Source organism: Salmo salar, chromosome 22, assembly GCF_965601325.2.
Source record: "Salmo salar chromosome 22, fSalSal1, whole genome shotgun sequence".
Taxonomy (NCBI): Eukaryota; Metazoa; Chordata; class Actinopteri; order Salmoniformes; family Salmonidae; genus Salmo; species Salmo salar.
The window spans coordinates 59,539,632-59,560,854 of NC_138312.1; the positions used below are offsets into that span (position 1 = coordinate 59,539,632).

Below are 21,223 nucleotides of genomic sequence, written 5' to 3' on the forward strand. Positions count from 1 at the left end.
TACATCACTACAGCCTATGGACAAAGAAATGTATAAAACCGGTGTTCTCACTAGATAACAATAATACATTCCTCATGGCACTGTTGTTGTTGTAGCACAGGTAGAATAATATTATTGTCTGAAGATGTAGGACTGATCAATAGTGAAGCTTTACGAGTCGGGGACCACAGAGCACAGCCTGGAGGAACGAACCGTACGCGTCTGCCCTTTCATCATCTGTTCACTTATTTTTCTTGCACTTTGGCAGGTTAATATCTAGCTAACATTTTCCTTCTTCCTTCAGATACAAATCACTAGCCTCACTCTTCCAGAAGTACATGTGCGCAACAGGCTATAGGCTACGCAAGCCTCTCCGCAATACGCCATGCCTCTTCTCGTGAAATGCCAGGAAAAGCTGTCGCTTTTGTAGCCTATAGGACATTTATTTCGATGCGTTTTTATTCTAGACCTAATAGCCTATTTGGGGAAAGAAATAGCCTTGATCTTGCTAATTGCTGAATGTAAAACAGGCCTAGAGCATATAAAATGGTGAGGAAAGTTGAAGAGAGACCGTGGCATTGGTGGGATCACTTTTGGCCACGTGATAACATTGCTCTGTACTGATGCATTGCAAATAGTTGCACAGGACAAACAGAGATGAGAACACAGGAAGACTCTTTCTCCCCCCCCCCCCCCCCCCCCCCCACACACACACACACACACACAAAAAAATGGAAACCACTTGAGCAATGAGGCAATGACATGCTGTAAAAGATGTGCAGACTAAACAGCGTTTGTTGTTGAAATGCTACATTTAAATACGAGTTAATATATTGTTTTTCCATTAGGCGGACATGTACATTGAAGTCGCCTATTATTTGCGGTTCTCACTATGACAAACACACCCTGAAAGCACTGAAAGGTCTTGTGTTACCACTTTATTAATAGCGGCGTGCAGTAGGATACGTTGATCAGTTGATTGACAGGTGTAGGACTGTAAAACGATAAAACAAACTTCCCTCTAGCTTGGATGCTCACCAACGTTTTATAGTTATGTAGTCTATAGTTTATCATAGTTATTGGCTTGGTGGATGGCCCGGGCCTTAACTCTGCCACAACAGAACCATCCTACCGGTAGATCTAGCTAACGTCGTTATCACAACAGAACTAGCCTACCGGTAGGTCTAGCTAACATTATTATCACAACAGAACTAGTCTACCGGTAGGTCAAGCTAACGTCGTTATCACAACAGAACTAGCCGTACCGGTAGGTCAAGCTAACGTCGTTATCACAACAGAACTAGCCTACCGGTAGATCTAGCTAACATTAGCAAACTCAAATTCAATAATATAACATTACACTTGTTTACTTGACTTTTATTCTCTTTGACTCAAATAAATTACTCTGGCAAGTTTGCCACTGGCGCACAGCAGTAGGGAAGTAAAGTGGAAGTCGAATCAATCACTTCCGTCGTTTGGCTGTGCCCGTGGCAACGTTCGAAAATGAGTTGGATACCTTTAAATTAAACAGTCGGTGGCTCTATTAGAACGGAATAAGCAAGATACTAACTGTAAAAAGCAACATAATAAAACTGTGACCTGTTGATAAATTAGATGACCACGTTGAGACACAAGAGCTGTGCTGTATTTCAATTGAAGCCTGAAGGCTGGGGCCTAGTCCCTATGTAGTGCACTACCTTTGACCAGGGATACCCATAGGGCTCTGGTCTTAAAGTAGTGCACTACATTAGGGTATAAGGGTGCCAATTTCAGAGGTACCCTGGGTTTTATTTATTTTTCAACCTCTTATCAAGGAGGGAAAATAATTGATTAACCCTTGCTTTCTTTACAGTAACGCTTTCAGGACAAACATCAGCCTGTAAGCAAAGCTGCTCATCTATTAAACCCCTGATAGGACTACAGCTGTATGGAGACTAGGGACTACAGCTGTATGGAGACTAGCTGTATGGAGACTAGCTGTATGGAAACTAGGGACTACAGCTGTATGGAGACTAGGGACTACAGCTGTATGGAGACTAGGGACTCCAGCTGTATGGAGACTAGGGACTACAGCTGTATGGAGACTAGCTGTATGGAGACTAGCTGTATGGAAACTAGGGACTACAGCTGTATGGAGACTAGGGACTACAGCTGTATGGAGACTAGGGACTACAGCTGTATGGAGACTAGGAACTACAGCTGTATGGAGACTAGGACTACAGCTGTATGGAGACTAGGGACTACAGCTGTATGGAGACTAGGGACTACAGCTGTATGGAGACTAGGGACTACAGCTGTATGGAGACTAGGGACTACAGCTGTATGGAGACTAGGGACTACAGCTGTATGGAGACTAGGGACTACAGCTGTATGGAGACTAGGGACTACAGCTGTATAGAGACTAGGACTACAGCTGTATGGAGACTAGGACTACAGCTGTATGGAGACTAGGGACTACAGCTGTATGGAGACTAGGGACTACAGCTGTATGGAGACTAGGGACTACAGCTGTATGGAGACTAGGGACTACAGCTGTATGGAGACTAGGGACTACAGCTGTATGGAGACTAGGGACTACAGCTGTATGGAGACTAGGGACTACAGCTGTATGGAGACTAGGACTACAGCTGTATAGAGACTAGGACTACAGCTGTATAGAGACTAGGACTACAGCTGTATAGAGACTTCCCTTCCCCAAGACCCCCCCACTGTCCTTTTACACATATTGACGTATACACAATTCAGTCTCTGTACCAGTCCCACAGCAGAGACAGTCTCTGTACCAGTCCCACAGCAGACACAGGGGCTATGTCCCAAATGGTACCCATCCACTTTATAGTGCACTACTTTTGACCAGAGCACTATGGGTTTCCCTGTGGGCCCAGGTCAAAAGTAGTGCACTATAAAGGGAATAGGATGCCATTTGGGCCTGAGAAAGGACCTGGACTTGCCCTGAGCAGTGGCTTCACTACCTTCAAAAACCAAACCTATCCTGTGCCTTTTCTTCAATGCAATACTTCAGTTGGCCACTCAGTGGCGACAAAACCCACAAGGCAGACATTGCCCTTTTTATGTTTCTCTCAGAGGAATGGCAGCCATTTCTGTCCAGGAGGGTTGATAGGATACACACACGGCTGTAGATGCTCCCAGTCAGAAAGGAGTGACATTTACAGTCCAAGGTCACGGCCTTTCACCTTTACTGTCAGACAGTAGCATAGACATACCCCGGCCTTCCATCCATTCCATCACTGCTCCATCAGGTCCGCCTTACTGCAGATCGCTGCTCCATCAGGTCCTCCTTATTACATATCGCTGCTCCATCAGGTCCTCCTTACTACAGATCGCTGCTCCATCAGGTCCTCCTTATTACAGATCGCTGCTCCATCAGGTCCTCCTTATTACAGATCGCTGCTCCATCAGGTCCTCCTTATTACAGATCGCTGCTCCATCAGGTCCTCCTTATTACAGATCGCTGCTCCATCAGGTCCTCCTTACTACAGATCGCTGCTCCATCAGGTCCTCCTTACTACAGATCGCTGCTCCATCAGGTCCTCCTTACTACAGATCACTGCTCCATCAGGTCCTCCTTACTACAGATCACTGCTCCATCAGGTCCTCCTTACTACAGATCACTGCTCCATCAGGTCCTCCTTACTACAGATCACTGCTCCATCAGGTCCTCCTTACTACAGATCACTGCTCCATCAGGTCCTCCTTACTACAGATCACTGCTCCATCAGGTCCTCCTTACTACAGATCACTGCTCCATCAGGTCCTCCTTACTACAGATCACTGCTCCATCAGGTCCTCCTTACTACAGATCACTGCTCCATCAGGTCCTCCTTACTACAGATCACTGCTCCATCAGGTCCTCCTTACTACAGATCACTGCTCCATCAGGTCCTTACTACAGATCACTGCTCCATCAGGTCCTCCTTACTACAGATCACTGCTCCATCAGGTCCTCCTTACTACAGATCACTGCTCCATCAGGTCCTCCTTATTACAGATCACTGCTCCATCAGGTCCTCCTTACTACAGATCACTGCTCCATCAGGTCCTCCTTACTACAGATCACTGCTCCATCAGGTCCTCCTTATTACAGATCACTGCTCCATCAGGTCCTCCTTACTACAGATCACTGCTCCATCAGGTCCTCCTTACTACAGATCACTGCTCCATCAGGTCCTCCTTACTACAGATCACCGCTCCATCAGGTCCTCCTTATTACAGATCACTGCTCCATCAGGTCCTTCTTATTACAGATAATGTGCTTTTCTTGCTCCAAAACAGAATCATTGAGGACAGGGTAGTGGGTAGTAGCACTGAGGGAGAGGAGGAAATCTGAAGATGTGTCAGTTAGTCTTCTCCTGAACCACCATCATCATCTGTACATCCCAAACGGCACCCTATTCCCTACATAGTACACTACTTTTGACCAGATCCTTATAGGAGTAAGGTTTCCCTTTTTTGGATGCACCCTGGGATTTATTTTAAAAAATTATAATAATTCAAGAGAAAGACGCGTTAGCACCCTATGGGCCCTGTTCAAAAGTAGTGTACTACATAATGAATAGGGGCTACCATCCATTTGAGACACGGCCAATTCGTCAGTCCCAGGTTCGGCTACTACAGGTTCTCCTCTCGGAGGCCCTCTAGGATCTTGATGAGGCTCTCCAATCCAAACACGTAGCCCCGATCCGGCCCGTCGTGCACCGTCTGGTCGTCGCGGAAACCTTTGAAGGTGCTGTGGGCAAAGTCTATCATGCGGACGTCCACACTGATGCTCGGGCTAGAGGGGGGTGGTAGTGGGGGAGCGTGGGGGTCTGAGGGCTGGAGAGGCTCCTGGTGGAGCTGCTGTGGCTGTAGAGGGGCTGTGACAGGGGTGGGGGGGAAATCTGGTGGAGGTGGTAGGGCCTGGGGCAGCTGGAGAGGGGCTTCTGTCAGTCCATGGGCCCCTTGGAGGACTACGCCTTGGAGCCTCACTCCTAACCCTGGTCCTTGGAGCCCCACTCCTAACCCTGGTCCTTGGAGCCCCACTCCTAACCCTGTTCCTTGGACACCTTGGAGCCCCACTCCTAACCCTGGTCCTTGGACACCTTGGAGCCCCACTCCTAACCCTGGTCCTTGGACACCTTGGAGCCCCACTCCTAACCCTGGTCCTTGGAGCCCCACTCCTAACCCTGGTCCTTGGACACCTTGGAGCCTCACTCCTAACCCTGGTCCTTGGACACCTTGGAGCCCCACTCCTAACCCTGGTCCTTGGACACCTTGGAGGACTCCGCCTTGGAGCCCCACTCCTAACCCTGTTCCTTGGAGCCCCACTCCTAACCCTGTTCCTTGGAGCCCCACACCTAACCCTGTTCCTTGGAGCCCCACTCCTAACCCTGGTCCTTGGAGCCCCACTCCTAACCCTGGTCCTTGGACACCTTGGAGGACTCCGCCTTGGAGCCCCACTCCTAACCCTGTTCCTTGGAGCCCCACTCCTAACCCTGGTCCTTGGCTCCCTGGGTTGACTGTCACCTCCTTCTCCGAGGGCAGCTCAGCTGCTGGTTGCGGTGCTGGTGTTTTTTGGTTTTCCAAGGGCTCTGCCGGGGCCTGTGGTGGTGATGCTGCTTTCTGCTGCCAGGTCTCCTGTGGTGCTTTCTGCCAGACGTAGGCCAGCTCAGGCTCCTTCCCCTCATAGATGATGAGCAGGGAGGATGAGTAGAAGCGGTAGGTGGTCTGTCTCTCCAGAATGGCCTTCAGGCTGCGTAGTTTGCACAGCATGGGCTCAAACAGGTCCTTCCTGAGCGACGCCCCGTTGTGCAGGTATTGGTGGAGGGCGTGGCGGAAGCCCTCGATGGACAGGCTGCGGCCGTAGTACTTGTTCCTGCACAGATAGTGGCCCGTATCCATCTGGTACACCTGGACCATAGAGAGAACAGAGGTTACACCTGGACCATAGAACAGAGAGAACAGAGGTTACACCTGGACCACAGAGAGAACAGAGGTTACACCTGGACCACAGAGAGAACAGAGGTTACACCTGGACCATAGAGAGAACAGAGGTTACACCTGGACCATAGAACAGAGAGAACAGAGGTTACACCTGGACCATAGAACAGAGAGAACAGAGGTTACACCTGGACCATAGAACAGAGAGAACAGAGGTTACACCTGGACCATAGAACAGAGAGAACAGAGATTACACCTGGACCATAGAGAGAACAGAGGTTACACCTGGACCATAGAGAGAACAGAGGTTACACCTGGACCACAGAGAGAACAGAGGTTACACCTGGACCATAGAGAGAACAGAGGTTACACCTGGACCATAGAGAGAACAGAGGTTACACCTGGACCACAGAGAGAACAGAGGTTACACCTGGACCATAGAGAGAACAGAGGTTACACCTGGACCATAGAGAGAACAGAGGTTACACCTGGACCATAGAGAGAACAGAGGTTACACCTGGACCATAGAGAGAACAGAGGTTACACCTGGACCATAGAGAGAACAGAGGTTACACCTGGACCATAGAGAGAACAGAGGTTACACCTGGACCATAGAGAGAACAGAGGTTACACCTGGACCATAGAGAGATTAGAGGTTACACCTGGTACTACACAACACACAGAGGCTCCTTCCCAAATTACACCCTATTCCCTACATAATGCTCTGGCCAATAGTAGTAGTGCACAATGTAGGGACTAGGATGCCATTGGGATGCAGCCAGAGAGTGCAGAGGTTAGACCTGTAGCATTAAAACAGTCATTGTGATTTACGTTAGAGAGAGAACCAAACCCATACGTAAGGGAGGAGGCCATGTGAACCTGGACGTTGGGATCAATGCTGGGGCTATTGTCCCTGCTCGTGTACCAGCGCATCATACATTGTAAACAAGACAACCACGCCGTCCGTCCCCCTCCTGTAATTCACGGTGTACCTCTCAACGTGTGTGTTGGGATCGAGGTCAGAAGGTGAATTTCAGAATAAAAGTATCTAGTAATTGTCCCAGTCGTCTCTTATTTGTAACTTGATAGGATATTCAGAACCTCTTCGGTTCTGCTCAGTTTACCGCTGTGGGATCTCTCTGTGTCAGCACAGGTGTGTTAGTATGTCTTCATATTGATCCGACTGAGTAAGGGATCTATGACGCAGTAGCTACTGTGTAAGCAATCTACCTACCTCATCCCCATATTGTTTTTATTTACTTACCAGTATCACTACTTACACACCATCATCTGCTCATCTATCACTCCAGTGTTAATCTGCTAAATTGTAATTACTTCGCTACTATTGGACTATTTATTGCCTCATCTCCTCACGCCATTTGCACACACTGTATATAGACTTTATTTTTTTTTTCTATTGTGTTATTGCCTATGTTTTGTTTATGTGTAACTCTGTGTTGTTGTCTGTGTCGAACTGCGTTGCTTTATTCTTGGCCAGGTCGCAGTTGTAAACGAGAACTTGTTCTCAAATGTTCTACCTGGTTAAATAAAAGGTGAAATAAAATAATACAAGTAAATAAACTGATACCCAAAGAGAACATAGAAGGTGGAAGGAAGCAGTGTATTGGGCATGTATTCTAAGTGGTAGCGTATGCTGGTATGTTTTCTGTTGTCTTGGCTAGATCGCCCGTTGCAAAAAGAGAGCGTTAAAAACTTTCAGGTGAAATAAAGTTTGAAGAAGAAAAAAATATAAAAATAAAAACCACCATAGAAAAACTTTGGGCTCACCTGCATCCCACAGACACGTACCCCCAGGGTGGCGGAGGTGCTCTGCTCACACTTCTGCATCTGTCTGGCTGCTTTCTCCTCCGAGGCATCGTCCCCGTGCTGCCGCGTGCCCATCTTCAGGTCCAGGATGCACGGGTAGCTGAAGTGGTGAACCACGTTCTCCAGGAGCAGAAACTCTGGGAGGGGTGAGAGGTCAAGGAGACAACACTCTATTCGAAGGTTAATTATCTAAACGTTAAAAAAAAAGTAACTCAAGGAAGTCCCTCTCTCTCTCGTCGGGGACTCACACCCTGCCTGTGACTGCAAATCAGTGGCAACCTCAGTCCGATAGGTCAATACATCTTTACTCTTCAAGGTTAAGAGCTTGGATTCTTGAGTGGGAGACCAGGATTCAGATCCCACCAGTTACACAGGGGAAGTGTCAGATTAAAAATGAAGTCAAAGTCTCACTTAATTTGATTCAATAGTACTCTTGTAATAGTTTAGTTGGTTTAACACAGCATTTCATAGTTTAGTTGGTATAACAGAGCATAGCCCATCATGGATTCATCTTCCTGTGTTCATAGCTTACTGTATAAAGAGCCTGTAGATGAGTAACTAAAGTATTTTCTGAGATATTACACACACACACAGACACACACACACACACACTAGCTAATAGAGTTAAAAGGACATGGAGGGGGTGGAGTTGAGTCCAAATAACAGAGCAATAACAAACACTATTCCCTGGCTGGATTCCCCCTTGTTAAATCTGTCATATTTAGGTGTACTGAATAGAGCCAAATATAACAAACGTCGGTGGCCTATAGAGTAGAAAGACATTTGGGAGGAGATCAAGTTGAGACGAGGCAACCTGGGGCGGCAGGTAGCCTAGTGGTTAGAGTGTTGGACTAGTAACCGAAAGGTTGCTGGATCGAATCCCCGAGCCGACAAGGTAAAAATCTGTCATTCTGCCCCTGAACAAGGCAATTAACCCACTGTTCCCCGGTAGGCCGTCATTGAAAATAAGGATTTGTTCTTAACTGACTTGCCTGGTTAAATATAATTTAAAAAATGAAGCGCCAAACACCCAGCTGGCATCCCAGAGAGTTAAGCTGTAGATGAGTTTAATACTGTAGACTCATACCACCCACATACCACCCAGCTGCCTGTCTTTACCTAGATCACAGCCTTACAGCCAACAGTCTTCCACTCCACTACATCACAGCCAACAGTCTTCCACTCCACTACATCACAGCCAACAGTCTTCCACTCCACTACAGCCAACAGTCTTCCACTCCACTACATCACAGCCAACAGTCTTCCACTCCACTACAGCCAACAGTCTTCCACTCCACTACAGCCAACAGTCTTCCACTCCACTACAGCCAACAGTCTTCCACTCCACTACAGCCAACAGTCTTCCACTCCACTACAGCCAACAGTCTTCCACTCCACTACATCACAGCCAACAGTCTTCCACTCCACTACATCACAGCCAACAGTCTTCCACTCCACTACATCACAGCCAACAGTCTTCCACTCCACTACATCACAGCCAACAGTCTTCCACTCCACTACATCACAGCCAACAGTCTTCCACTCCACTACATCACAGCCAACAGTCTTCCACTCCACTACATCACAGCCAACAGTCTTCCACTCCACTACATCACAGCCAACAGTCTTCCACTCCACTACACTACAGCCAACAGTCTTCCACTACACTCCACTACAGCCAACAGTCTTCCACTACACTCCACTACAGCCAACAGTCTTCCACTACACTCCACTACAGCCAACAGTCTTCCACTACACTCCACTACAGCCAACAGTCTTCCACTCCACTACAGCCAACAGTCTTCCACTACACTACAGCCAACAGTCTTCCACTACACTACAGCCAACAGTCTTCCACTACACTACAGCCAACAGTCTTCCACTCCATCACAGCCAACAGTCTTCCACTCCACTACAGCCAACAGTCTTCCACTCCACTACAGCCAACAGTCTTCCACTCCACTACAGCCAACAGTCTTCCACTCCACTACAGCCAACAGTCTTCCACTCCACTACAGCCAACAGTCTTCCACTCCACTACAGCCAACAGTCTTCCACCACACTACAGCCAACAGTCTTCCACCCCACTACAGCCAACAGTCTTCCACTCCACTACAGCCAACAGTCTTCCACTCCACTACAGCCAACAGTCTTCCACTCCACTACAGCCAACAGTCTTCCACTCCACTACAGCCAACAGTCTTCCACTCCACTACAGCCAACAGTCTTCCACTCCACTACAGCCAACAGTCTTCCACTCCACTACAGCCAACAGTCTTCCACTCCACTACAGCCAACAGTCTTCCACTCCACTACAGCCAACAGTCTTCCACTCCACTACAGCCAACAGTCTTCCACTCCACTACAGCCAACAGTCTTCCACTCCACTACAGCCAACAGTCTTCCACTCCACTACAGCCAACAGTCTTCCACTCCACTACAGCCAACAGTCTTCCACTCCACTACAGCCAACAGTCTTCCACTCCACTACAGCCAACAGTCTTCCACTCCACTACAGCCAACAGTCTTCCACTCCACTACAGCCAACAGTCTTCCACTCCACTACAGCCAACAGTCTTCCACTCCACTACAGCCAACAGTCTTCCACTCCACTACAGCCAACAGTCTTCCACTCCACTACAGCCAACAGTCTTCCACTCCACTACAGCCAACAGTCTTCCACTCCACTACAGCCAACAGTCTTCCACTCCACTACAGCCAACAGTCTTCCACTCCACTACAGCCAACAGTCTTCCACTCCACTACAGCCAACAGTCTTCCACTACACTACAGCCAACAGTCTTCCACTCCACTACAGCCAACAGTCTTCCACTACACTACAGCCAACAGTCTTCCACTCCACTACAGCCAACAGTCTTCCACTCCACTACAGCCAACAGTCTTCCACTCCACTACAGCCAACAGTCTTCCACTACACTACAGCCAACAGTCTTCCACTACACTACAGCCAACAGTCTTCCACTCCACTACAGCCAACAGTCTTCCACTACATCACAGCCAACAGTCTTCCACTCCACTACAGCCAACAGTCTTCCACTCCACTACAGCCAACAGTCTTCCACTACACTACAGCCAACAGTCTTCCACTACACTACAGCCAACAGTCTTCCACTCCACTACAGCCAACAGTCTTCCACTCCACTACAGCCAACAGTCTTCCACTACACTACAGCCAACAGTCTTCCACTCCACTACAGCCAACAGTCTTCCACTCCACTACAGCCAACAGTCTTCCACTACATCACAGCCTTGTGCTACTCTGTAGTAAAGTTGTTCTGGTCTAGAATTGTTCAGCATGCTTTAAACCCCAGGCATATGTGTCATCATAGCGATCATTCTATAGGTCTAAATTAAACTTCCTTGGTGATTGGGCCAGAGGACTACATCTGGATCGACAAAACAGATGGCCTGGTAAGACATGGACATTTAACTCCACTTTCAACCACTTTTGAGAACCGAAAAAAACAAACAAAAAAAAACAATTCAAACAGTCAATCCCTTTAGGTTTCTTAACGTTTGAAGTCAAATAAAACCATTTAACATGTAGGAGTCAAGTCTCAGTTCAATTTCATTTTTAATCTCTTTTTCCTCTCTGTTTTAATTTATTTTGCACACTGAGCAAGAAGAATGTGTGAGCACAGTGGAAAGTCTAATCTACCCCCTGTCGTCTCTAGTTTCTGCTGCCGCTGTACATGTGAGAGAGACTCAGGACAGTGTTTAACATGGGGGCTCACGTCAGCTAAGAATTTCAAACAAAAGACAGTCAGGTACACAGTGAACTTGAACTAAGCGCCTAAACAATCAACCACCCACTCACTCACTCGCAGGCCATCGTAGAAACAGGACACTTCCAAAATGGCACCCTATTACCCTACATAGTGCAACTACTTTTGACCAGGAACCATAGGGCTCTGGTCAAAAGTAGTGCACTACGTAGGGAAATAGGGTGCATTTGGGACAAACACACAGAGACTAAAGTTGAGGAATTCCCCAGATTGTTAAGTACAACATGATATTATCTTGTGATAATATTTGGTTCCTGCGGTGTGGTGGTCAGTGAAAAACCTGACACTACATTGACAGTTGGGAAAGAAGGGTGCAGCTCTCGAGAAGTGCCCTTGGTGTGCTTTCCACATTTCGGGAAGCACCTCAAACTCCAGGCTTGTGTCCCAAACGGAACCCTATTGACTATAGAGAGACCAGCGTTCCATTTGGGACAAGAGGTCGGTCTGGGCCCTGCCTTTTCCCACGGCCTACTTCGACAGGTCTGTTAAGGACAGCAGTGTTGTAACCCTACTCGTGGAGTCAGATGGTGTTTGTTTAACTTGACCAGGTCATTGGTCAACTCCCCTGTTAGCACTTTCCCTCTGTTTATTCTTCCATTGCCATCTATCCTTATCTTTTCCCCCTCACCCTGTCTGCTTAAGGTAAGTGTGAATAGATAACTAAATTAACTAATCAATGAGGGAAATGATCAGTCTCAGTTCCAGGTACCTAATCATGGAAAGTTTAACTTAACCCAGTTAGCATGTCCCCTCTGTTTATCTACCATCTAACACCGTCTATCTATCCGGTTAGGCAACAACATGGAAACAGGAGACTGATGGCTCCTCATTGATTGGTTGAGTCAGTCCCAGACACCTCAACATGAGGACCGTAGTGATCAATATGGAAAACATAACCTCATTATCAAGAGCATTGAGCAAATTGTGCATCCTGTTCCTGAATAAGTAGAAACATCTTCCTGGTACGTGATTCTGCTGAGCTTCCAAACGGCTGTCTGATTTGTCTTACTATACTAACTAAGAACTCAGCAGATATGACAAAGCATTGACAGATCAATAGACGGCTAAATAGGTTTTGATGCCGAGTGACGCAGCGGTCTAAGGCCCTGTATCTCAGTGCAAGAGGAGTCACTACAGTCCCTGGTTTGAAACCAGGCTGTATCACATCCGGGCCGTGATTGGGAGTCCCCATAGGGTGGCGCACAATTGGCCCAGTATCGTCCGGGTTCGGCCGTCATTGTAAATAAGAATTAGTTCTTAACTGACTTGCCTAGTTAAATAAATAAAAGGGATACTGTAGAGCTTCCTGTCCTTGGACTCTGATCTCATGCGACTGAGCTGCTGCCTGTGACAGCGGAGGCTCCAGGGGTTATGGCTGATCTTCTCTGAGCCCAGGCCGCTGTTATTATCCAGCATCTGGAAGGGAATATCACTGTAGATCTGGAGATCTAGACGAGGACTCTTCAGTTCCTGGAGACTGGGTGGGGGGGACAATAAAAACACACAGGACAACAGGGTTAACACAGGAGAGAGCGCTGGTTAACTACAGCGCCACATGGCAGTGTGGATCTGGAGCCGCAGGTTAACTAACAGGTTAACTACAGCACCACAACATGTCGGTGTGGATATGGAGCCGCAGGTTAACTAACAGGTTAACTAACAGGTTAACTACAGCACCACAACATGTCAGTGTGGATCTGGAGCACCAGGTTAACTAACAGGTTAACTAACAGGTTAACTACAGCACCACAACATGTCAGTGTGGATCTGGAGCACCAGGGGCCTCATGTAGAAACGATGCCTATCTACAAAAATAGACCACCCCCCCCCCCCCCCAAAACATGCAAAAGTTGTCATTTATAAAAACTGAATAGATGTGAGAATGTGCTTCACTTCCTGCTAACTCTAGACCGTGTGTACGCTCGGTGTCTAGCGGTTGAAGCATTGCATTGCAAGCAGGCCGTAGATTAGTATTTGGTGCAGACGGGGGATATATGACGACATGCCTATTCATAACTACAACAACAACGACAGGTAAATATAATAACATGTAATCATTGCAAAAAATAGTTAGAAATATGAATCTATTTCCTATTTCATTTCCATGATCATTTCAGAATAAATTGATCACTTTTTCTAACTGATGGTTCATACTGGTGTAGTAGTCTACAGGCCTACAATGTCCTCGTTTCGTTGGACCCATTTTACAGTAGTAAATAGAACAACTACACTGAACAAAAATATAAACTCAACATGCAAATGTTGGACCCGTGTTTCATGAGCTGAAATAAAAGATCCCAGAAATGTTCAATACGCACAAAAAACAAATTTCTCTCAAATGTTCAGCACGAATGTGTTTACATCCCTGTTGGTGACCATTTCTCCTTTGGCAAGATAATCCATCCACCTGACAGGTGTGGCATATCAAGAAGCTGATTAAACAGCATGATTAAACATCATTACACAGGTGCACCTTGTGCTGGGGACAATAAAAGGCCACTAAAATGTGCAGTTTTATCGCAACACAATGCCACAGATGTCGCAAGTTTTGAGGGAGCGTGCAATTGGCATAGTGACTGCAGGAATTCCACCCCAGCTGTTGCCAGATAACTTAATGTTCATTTCTCTCAGCGGGCCTGTCCTACAGGGCGTCTCAGCGGGCCTGTCCTACACGGCGTCTCAGCGGGCCTGTCCTACAGGGCGTCTCAGCGGGCCTGTCCTACAGGGCGTCTCAGCGGGCCTGTCCTACAGGGCGTCTCAGCGGGCCTGTCCTACAGGGCGTCTCAGCGGGCCTGTCCTACACGGCGTCTCAGCGGGCCTGTCCTACAGGGCGTCTCAGCCGGCCTGTCCTACAGGGCGTCTCAGCGGGCCTGTCCTACAGGGCGTCTCAGCCGGCCTGTCCTACAGGGCGTCTCAGCCGGCCTGTCCTACAGGGCGTCTCAGCCGGCCTGTCCTACAGGGCGTCTCAGCGGGACTGTCCTACAGGGCGTCTCAGCGGGCCTGTCCTACAGGGCGTCTCAGCGGGCCTGTCCTACAGGGCGTCTCAGCGGGCCTGTCCTACAGGGCGTCTCAGCGGGCCTGTCCTACAGGGCGTCTCAGCGGGCCTGTCCTACACGGCGTCTCAGCGGGCCTGTCCTACACGGCGTCTCAGCGGGCCTGTCCTACACGGCGTCTCAGCGGGCCTGTCCTACACGGCGTCTCAGCGGGCCTGTCCTACACGGCGTCTCAGCGGGCCTGTCCTACACGGCGTCTCAGCGGGCCTGTCCTACACGGCGTCTCAGCGGGCCTGTCCTACACGGCGTCTCAGCGGGCCTGTCCTACATGTCTCTCCCTTCTGTGTGTAGCTCCTGAACAACACACAGGAACACAGGTTAACAACTAACGCAGTCCACCAAAACACAAACCCAGGGGCATCACAACATATTCAACTTAGTTAGCCAACCTACATTATTCCCATATGAACAAATCAAGCAACTGGTTCCTACTCACTTCTCAGTGCTGTCACTCTCGTGCGGTAGCCTTTCCTCTTTGATCTCAGAGGTGGAGCGGTGGAGGCTGCGTCGGGAGTGTTTCCTCCGGGGTTGGTCCCTCTCCGGTAGGTCCTCGTGGTCCAGGATCTCGCTCTCCACGTACGGGTACGCCACCAGGTTGATGTATCCGTCAATATCCCCCTCAAAACACACCAAAACCATGCCTAGAAAGAGGTTGGGTGGGTAATTTACACAATTACATTTGAAATATTTCTGTATATACTACAATGTTTAAATTTTGAAAAATTAAATTGGAAAATCTGGTGAAAATCTAAAATGTGTACGGAATAAAAATAAGCCTGTGTGAAATATTTTGATGATAATAAGAGAAAGACTGATGAGATATAATGTGCTGTCAGAAACCTGAAACTAGAGGAAAATACCACCAAGTGTGTAAGATAAGCAGGGAAAGGGAAACGATATGGGTTCAGGTTTATAGGAGATAGAGGTGAATGTCATCTCATCTGGCCAGGCAGTCTGTCACAACAGTCAGGGTTAGGGAGAGGTTGAGAGGGAACAGGAGAGGTAGAGACACACACAGAGACAGAGAGAGACAGAGACAGAGACAGAGACAGAGAGAGAGAGAGAGAGACAGAGAGAGAGACAGAGAGAGAGAGAGACAGAGAGAGAGAGAGACAGAGAGAGAGAGAGACAGAGAGAGAGAGAGACAGAGAGAGAGACAGAGAGAGAGACAGAGAGAGAGAGAGACAGACAGACAGAGAGACACAGAGAGAGACAGACAGAGAGACAGACAGAGAGACACAGAGAGAGACACAGAGAGAGACACAGAGAGAGACACAGAGAGAGACACAGAGAGACAGAGAGAGACAGAGAGAGACAGAGAGAGAGAGAGAGACAGAGAGACAGAGAGACAGAGACACACACAGAGAGAGAGAGCGAGAGAGAGACAGAAATAGGACTCATCTATCTCCTCTTTGATTCATTCTAGAGTGGTAGAGAATGTCTAGGTGAAAGATTACAGTAGAGAGAGACAGGCAAGGTGGGGACAGAGTGGGTAAATGATGCAAGCCACTCAGAGAGAGAGAGAGAGACAGAGGAGGGCGAGGTAGGGAAAGGTAGGGTGGGGGCATTTCCTGAAACTTTCTGAAGAGATAATGAGAAGCCCGTCTGTGGGTGTGGGGTGCGAGCGTCGACCGCTTTGTGTAGCCGTTAGCGATGATGCTAATGAAAACAGTCTTCTGGTTGATGGAAAGTCTTTCCCAAAAAACGTCTCTATTAAATTGTAGTTCAGACGTAGCCTTGTCAGTTTTACAAACTCTACCAACACGTGGTCTACAAAAACACAGCTAGGGCAGGGAAGGATGGGGTACGGCAGACCGGGGTAGGGTTGGGGTGGAGTAGGGAAGGGTGGGGTACGGCAGACCGGGGTAGGGTTGGGGTGGAGTAGGGAAGGATGGGGTACGGCAGACCGGGGTAGGCTAGGGGGGGAGTAGGGAAGGGTGGGGTACGGCAGACCGGGGTAGGCTAGGGGGGGAGTAGGGAAGGGTGGGGTACGGCAGACCGGGGTAGGCTAGGGGGGGAGTAGGGAAGGGTGGGGTACGGCAGACCGGGGTAGGCTAGGGGGGGAGTAGGGAAGGGTGGGGTACGGCAGACCGGGGTAGGCTAGGGGGGGAGTAGGGAAGGGTGGGGTACGGCAGACCGGGGTAGGGTTGGGGTGGAGTAGGGAAGGGTGGGGTACGGCAGACCGGGGTAGGCTAGGGGGGGAGTAGGGAAGGGTGGGGTACGGCAGACCGGGGTAGGCTAGGGGGGGGAGTAGGGAAGGGTGGGGTACGGCAGACCGGGGTAGGCTAGGGGGGGAGTAGGGAAGGGTGGGGTACGGCAGACCGGGGTAGGGTTGGGGTGGAGTAGGGAAGGGTGGGGTACGGCAGACCGGGGTAGGCTAGGGGGGGGAGTAGGGAAGGGTGGGGTACGGCAGACCGGGGTAGGCTAGGGGGGGAGTAGGGAAGGATGGGGTACGGCAGACCGGGGTAGGGCGAGGCATGGCGGGGTAGGGCGAGGCAGGGCGGGGTAGGGCGAGGCAGGGCTGGGTAGTGCGGGGTAGGGCGAGGCAGGGCGGGGTAGAGCGAGGCAGGGCGGGGCAGGGCGAGGCAGGTGTGGGGAAGTATCAGGTTGGACGGGGAAAGGCAGCAATGGGTAAATGCTTTTAGATAGCCTCTGCTCTCCTGCTGACTCTTGATAGATAGAATGCATAGATGGATGATTGGATGCATAGATGGATGATTGGATGCATAGATGGATGGATGATGGATGATAGATAGGTGGAGGATGGGTAGATGGATGATAGATAGGTGGATGATGGATGGATGATAGATAGGTGGATGATGGATGATGGATGGGTGGATGGATGGATGATGGATTGATGGATGGGTGGATGATAGATAGGTGGAGGATGGATGGGTGGATGATAGATAGGTGGAGGATGGATGGATGGATGATAGATAGGTGGAGGATGGATGGATGGATGATAGATAGGTGGAGGATGGATGGATGGATGATAGATAGGTGGAGGATGGATGGATGGATGATAGATAGGTGGAGGATGGATGGATGGATGATAGATAGGTGGAGGATGGATGGATGGATGATAGATAGGTGGAGGATGGATGGATGGATGATAGATAGGTGGAGGATGGATGGATGGATGATAGATAGGTGGAGGATGGATGGATGGATGATAGATAGGTGGAGGATGGATGGATGGATGATAGATAGGTGGAGGATGGATGGATGGATGATAGATAGGTGGAGGATGGATGGATGGATGATAGATAGGTGGAGGATGGATGGATGGATGATAGATAGGTGGAGGATGGATGGATGGATGATAGATAGGTGGAGGATGGATGGATGGATGATAGATAGGTGGAGGATGGATGGATGGATGATAGATAGGTGGAGGATGGATGGATGGATGATAGATAGGTGGAGGATGGATGGATGGATGATAGATAGGTGGAGGATGGATGGATGGATGATAGATAGGTGGAGGATGGATGGATGGATGATAGATAGGTGGAGGATGGATGGATGGATGATAGATAGGTGGAGGATGGATGGATGGATGATAGATAGGTGGAGGATGGATGGATGGATGATAGATAGGTGGGGAGGATGGATGGATGATAGATAGGTGGAGGATGGATGGATGATAGATAGGTGGAGGATGGATGGATGATAGATAGGTGGATGGATGGATGGATGATAGATAGGTGGATGATGGATGGATGATAGATAGGTGGATGATGGATGGATGATAGATAGGTGGATGATGGATGGATGATAGATAGGTGGATGATGGATGGATGATAGATAGGTGGAGGATGGATGGATGGATGATAGATAGGTGGAGGATGGATGGATGGATGATAGATAGGTGGAGGATGGATGGATGGATGATGGATGGATGATGGATGGATGGATGGATGATAGATAGATGGATGATGGATGGATGATAGATAGGTGGATGATGGATGGATGATGGATGATGGATGGATGATGGATGATGGATGATAGATAGATGGATGATGGATGATAGATAGGTGGATGATGGATGATGGATGATAGATAGGTGGATGATGGATGGATGGATGGATGGATGATGGATGATGGATGGATGATGGATGGGTGGATGATGGATGGATGGATGGATGATGGATGGGTGGATGATGGATGGGTGGATGATGGATAGGTGGATGATGGATGGATGGATGATGGATAGGTGGATGATGGATGGATGATGGATAGGTGGATGATGGATGGATGGATGATGGATAGGTGGATGATGGATGGATGATGGATGGATGATGGATAGGTGGATAGGTGGATGATGGATAGGTGGATGATGGATGATAGATAGGTGGAGGATGGATGGATGGATGATAGATAGGTGGAGGATGGATGGATGATAGATAGGTGGAGGATGGATGGATGATAGATAGGTGGAGGATGGATGGATGATAGATAGGTGGAGGATGGATGGATGATAGATAGGTGGATGATGGATGGATGATAGATAGGTGGATGATGGATGGATGATAGATAGGTGGATGATGGATGGATGATAGATAGGTGGATGATGGATGGATGATAGATAGGTGGATGATGGATGGATGATAGATAGGTGGATGATGGATGGATGATAGATAGGTGGATGATGGATGGATGATAGATAGGTGGATGATGGATGGATGATAGATAGGTGGATGATGGATGGATGATAGATAGGTGGATGATGGATGGATGATAGATAGGTGGATGATGGATGGATGATGGATGATGGATGGATGATGGATGGATGATGGATGATAGATAGATGGATGATGGATGGATGATAGATAGGTGGATGATGGATGGATGATGGATGATGGATGGATGATGGATGATGGATGATAGATAGATGGATGATGGATGATAGATAGGTGGATGATGGATGATGGATGATAGATAGGTGGATGATGGATGGATGGATGGATGGATGATGGATGATGGATGGATGATGGATGGGTGGATGATGGATGGATGGATGATGGATGGGTGGATGATGGATGGATGGATGATGGATAGGTGGATGATGGATGGATGGATGATGGATAGGTGGATGATGGATGGATGGATGATGGATAGGTGGATGATGGATGGATGGATGATGGATAGGTGGATGATGGATGGATGATGGATGGATGATGGATAGGTGGATGATGGATAGGTGGATGATGGATGATAGATAGGTGGATGATGGATGGATGGATGATGGATGATGGATAGGTGGATGATGGATGGATGATGGATAGGTGGATGATGGATAGGTGGATGATGGATGGATGATGGATAGGTGGATGATGGATGGATGATGGATAGGTGGATGATGGATAGGTGGATGATGGATGGATGATGGATAGGTGGATGATGGATAGGTGGATGATGGATGGATGATGGATAGGTGGATGATGGATAGGTGGATGATGGATAGGTGGATGATGGATGGATGGATGATGGATAGGTGGATGATGGATGGATGGATGATGGATAGGTGGATGATGGATGGATGGATGATGGATAGGTGGATGATGGATGGATGGATGATGGATAGGTGGATGATGGATGGATGGATGATGGATAGGTGGATGATGGATAGGTGGATGATGGATGGATGGATGATGGATAGATGATGGATAGGTGGATGATGGATGGATGATGATGGATGATGGATAGACAGATGGATGGATAATGAATGGATAGACGGATGGGATGGATGGGATGGATAGACGGATGGATGATGGATGACGGATGGATTATGGATGGATAGACAGATGGATGACGGATGAATGGATAGATGGATGGAAAGACAGATGGATGATGGAAAGACGGATGGATGATGGATGAATAGATAGATGATGGGTGGATGATGGATGGATAGACGGATGGATGGATGATAGATGGATGGATAGACAGATGGGTGATGGATGGATAGACAGATGGGTGATGGATGGATAGACAGATGGATGATGGATGGATAGACAGATGGGTGATGGATGGATAGACAGATGGGTGATGGATGGATAGACAGATGGGTGATGGATGATAGACAGATGGATGATGGATGGATAGACAGATGGGTGATGGATGGATAGACAGACAGATGGGTGATGGATGGATAGATAGATGATGGGTGGATGATGGATGGATGATGGATAGATAGATGATGGGTGGATGATGGATAGATAGATGATGGGTGGATGGATGATGGATAGATGATGGGTGGATGATGGATAGATGATGGGTGGATGATGGATAGATGGATGATGGATAGATGATGGGTGGATGATGGATAGATAGATGATGGGTGGATGATGGATAGATAGACAGCAGCTAAGGCTTTAGACTCTCAGATCCCTCCTAGATGATGTCACCAGCCGACCAGGACTCAACACCACCAGCCAATGGAGACAGAGCTGATGTCAGGGGAGGACCATGTGTGCCTACGTGTGTAAGTGAGACACAGCCAGAGAGCGGAACAGAAAACGTGATTATGTGAGCACTGCAGTGTAACTGTGCTCCTGAAACAGAGAGCTAATTCTGTCAGGGATCAGTTTAATGACCATTAAATATTCAGCCTGTGTGTGT

At 48.4% G+C, this 21,223-nt stretch overlaps 1 protein-coding gene across 3 annotated transcripts in view; it reads right to left on the reverse strand.

Moving 5' to 3' along the window:
* Positions 1–902: 902 nt before the first annotated feature.
* LOC106583770 (inositol hexakisphosphate kinase 1) overlaps positions 903–21,223 on the reverse strand; it is a 75,474-nt gene continuing 55,153 nt past the window's right edge. For 2 of the 3 annotated variants that reach the window (XM_082967718.1, XM_082967719.1), the window contains exons 3-6: positions 15,039–15,243; positions 12,845–13,026; positions 7,705–7,880; positions 903–5,886 (exon numbers count right to left, since the gene is read on the reverse strand). In XM_082967718.1, the coding sequence (XP_082823844.1) occupies positions 4,609–5,886; positions 7,705–7,880; positions 12,845–13,026; positions 15,039–15,243 (1,841 nt within the window). In that variant the 3' untranslated portion in view covers positions 903–4,608. The remainder of the gene's footprint in view (positions 5,887–7,704; positions 7,881–12,844; positions 13,027–15,038; positions 15,244–21,223) is intronic. The other variant, XM_082967720.1, reaches the window with a different exon arrangement.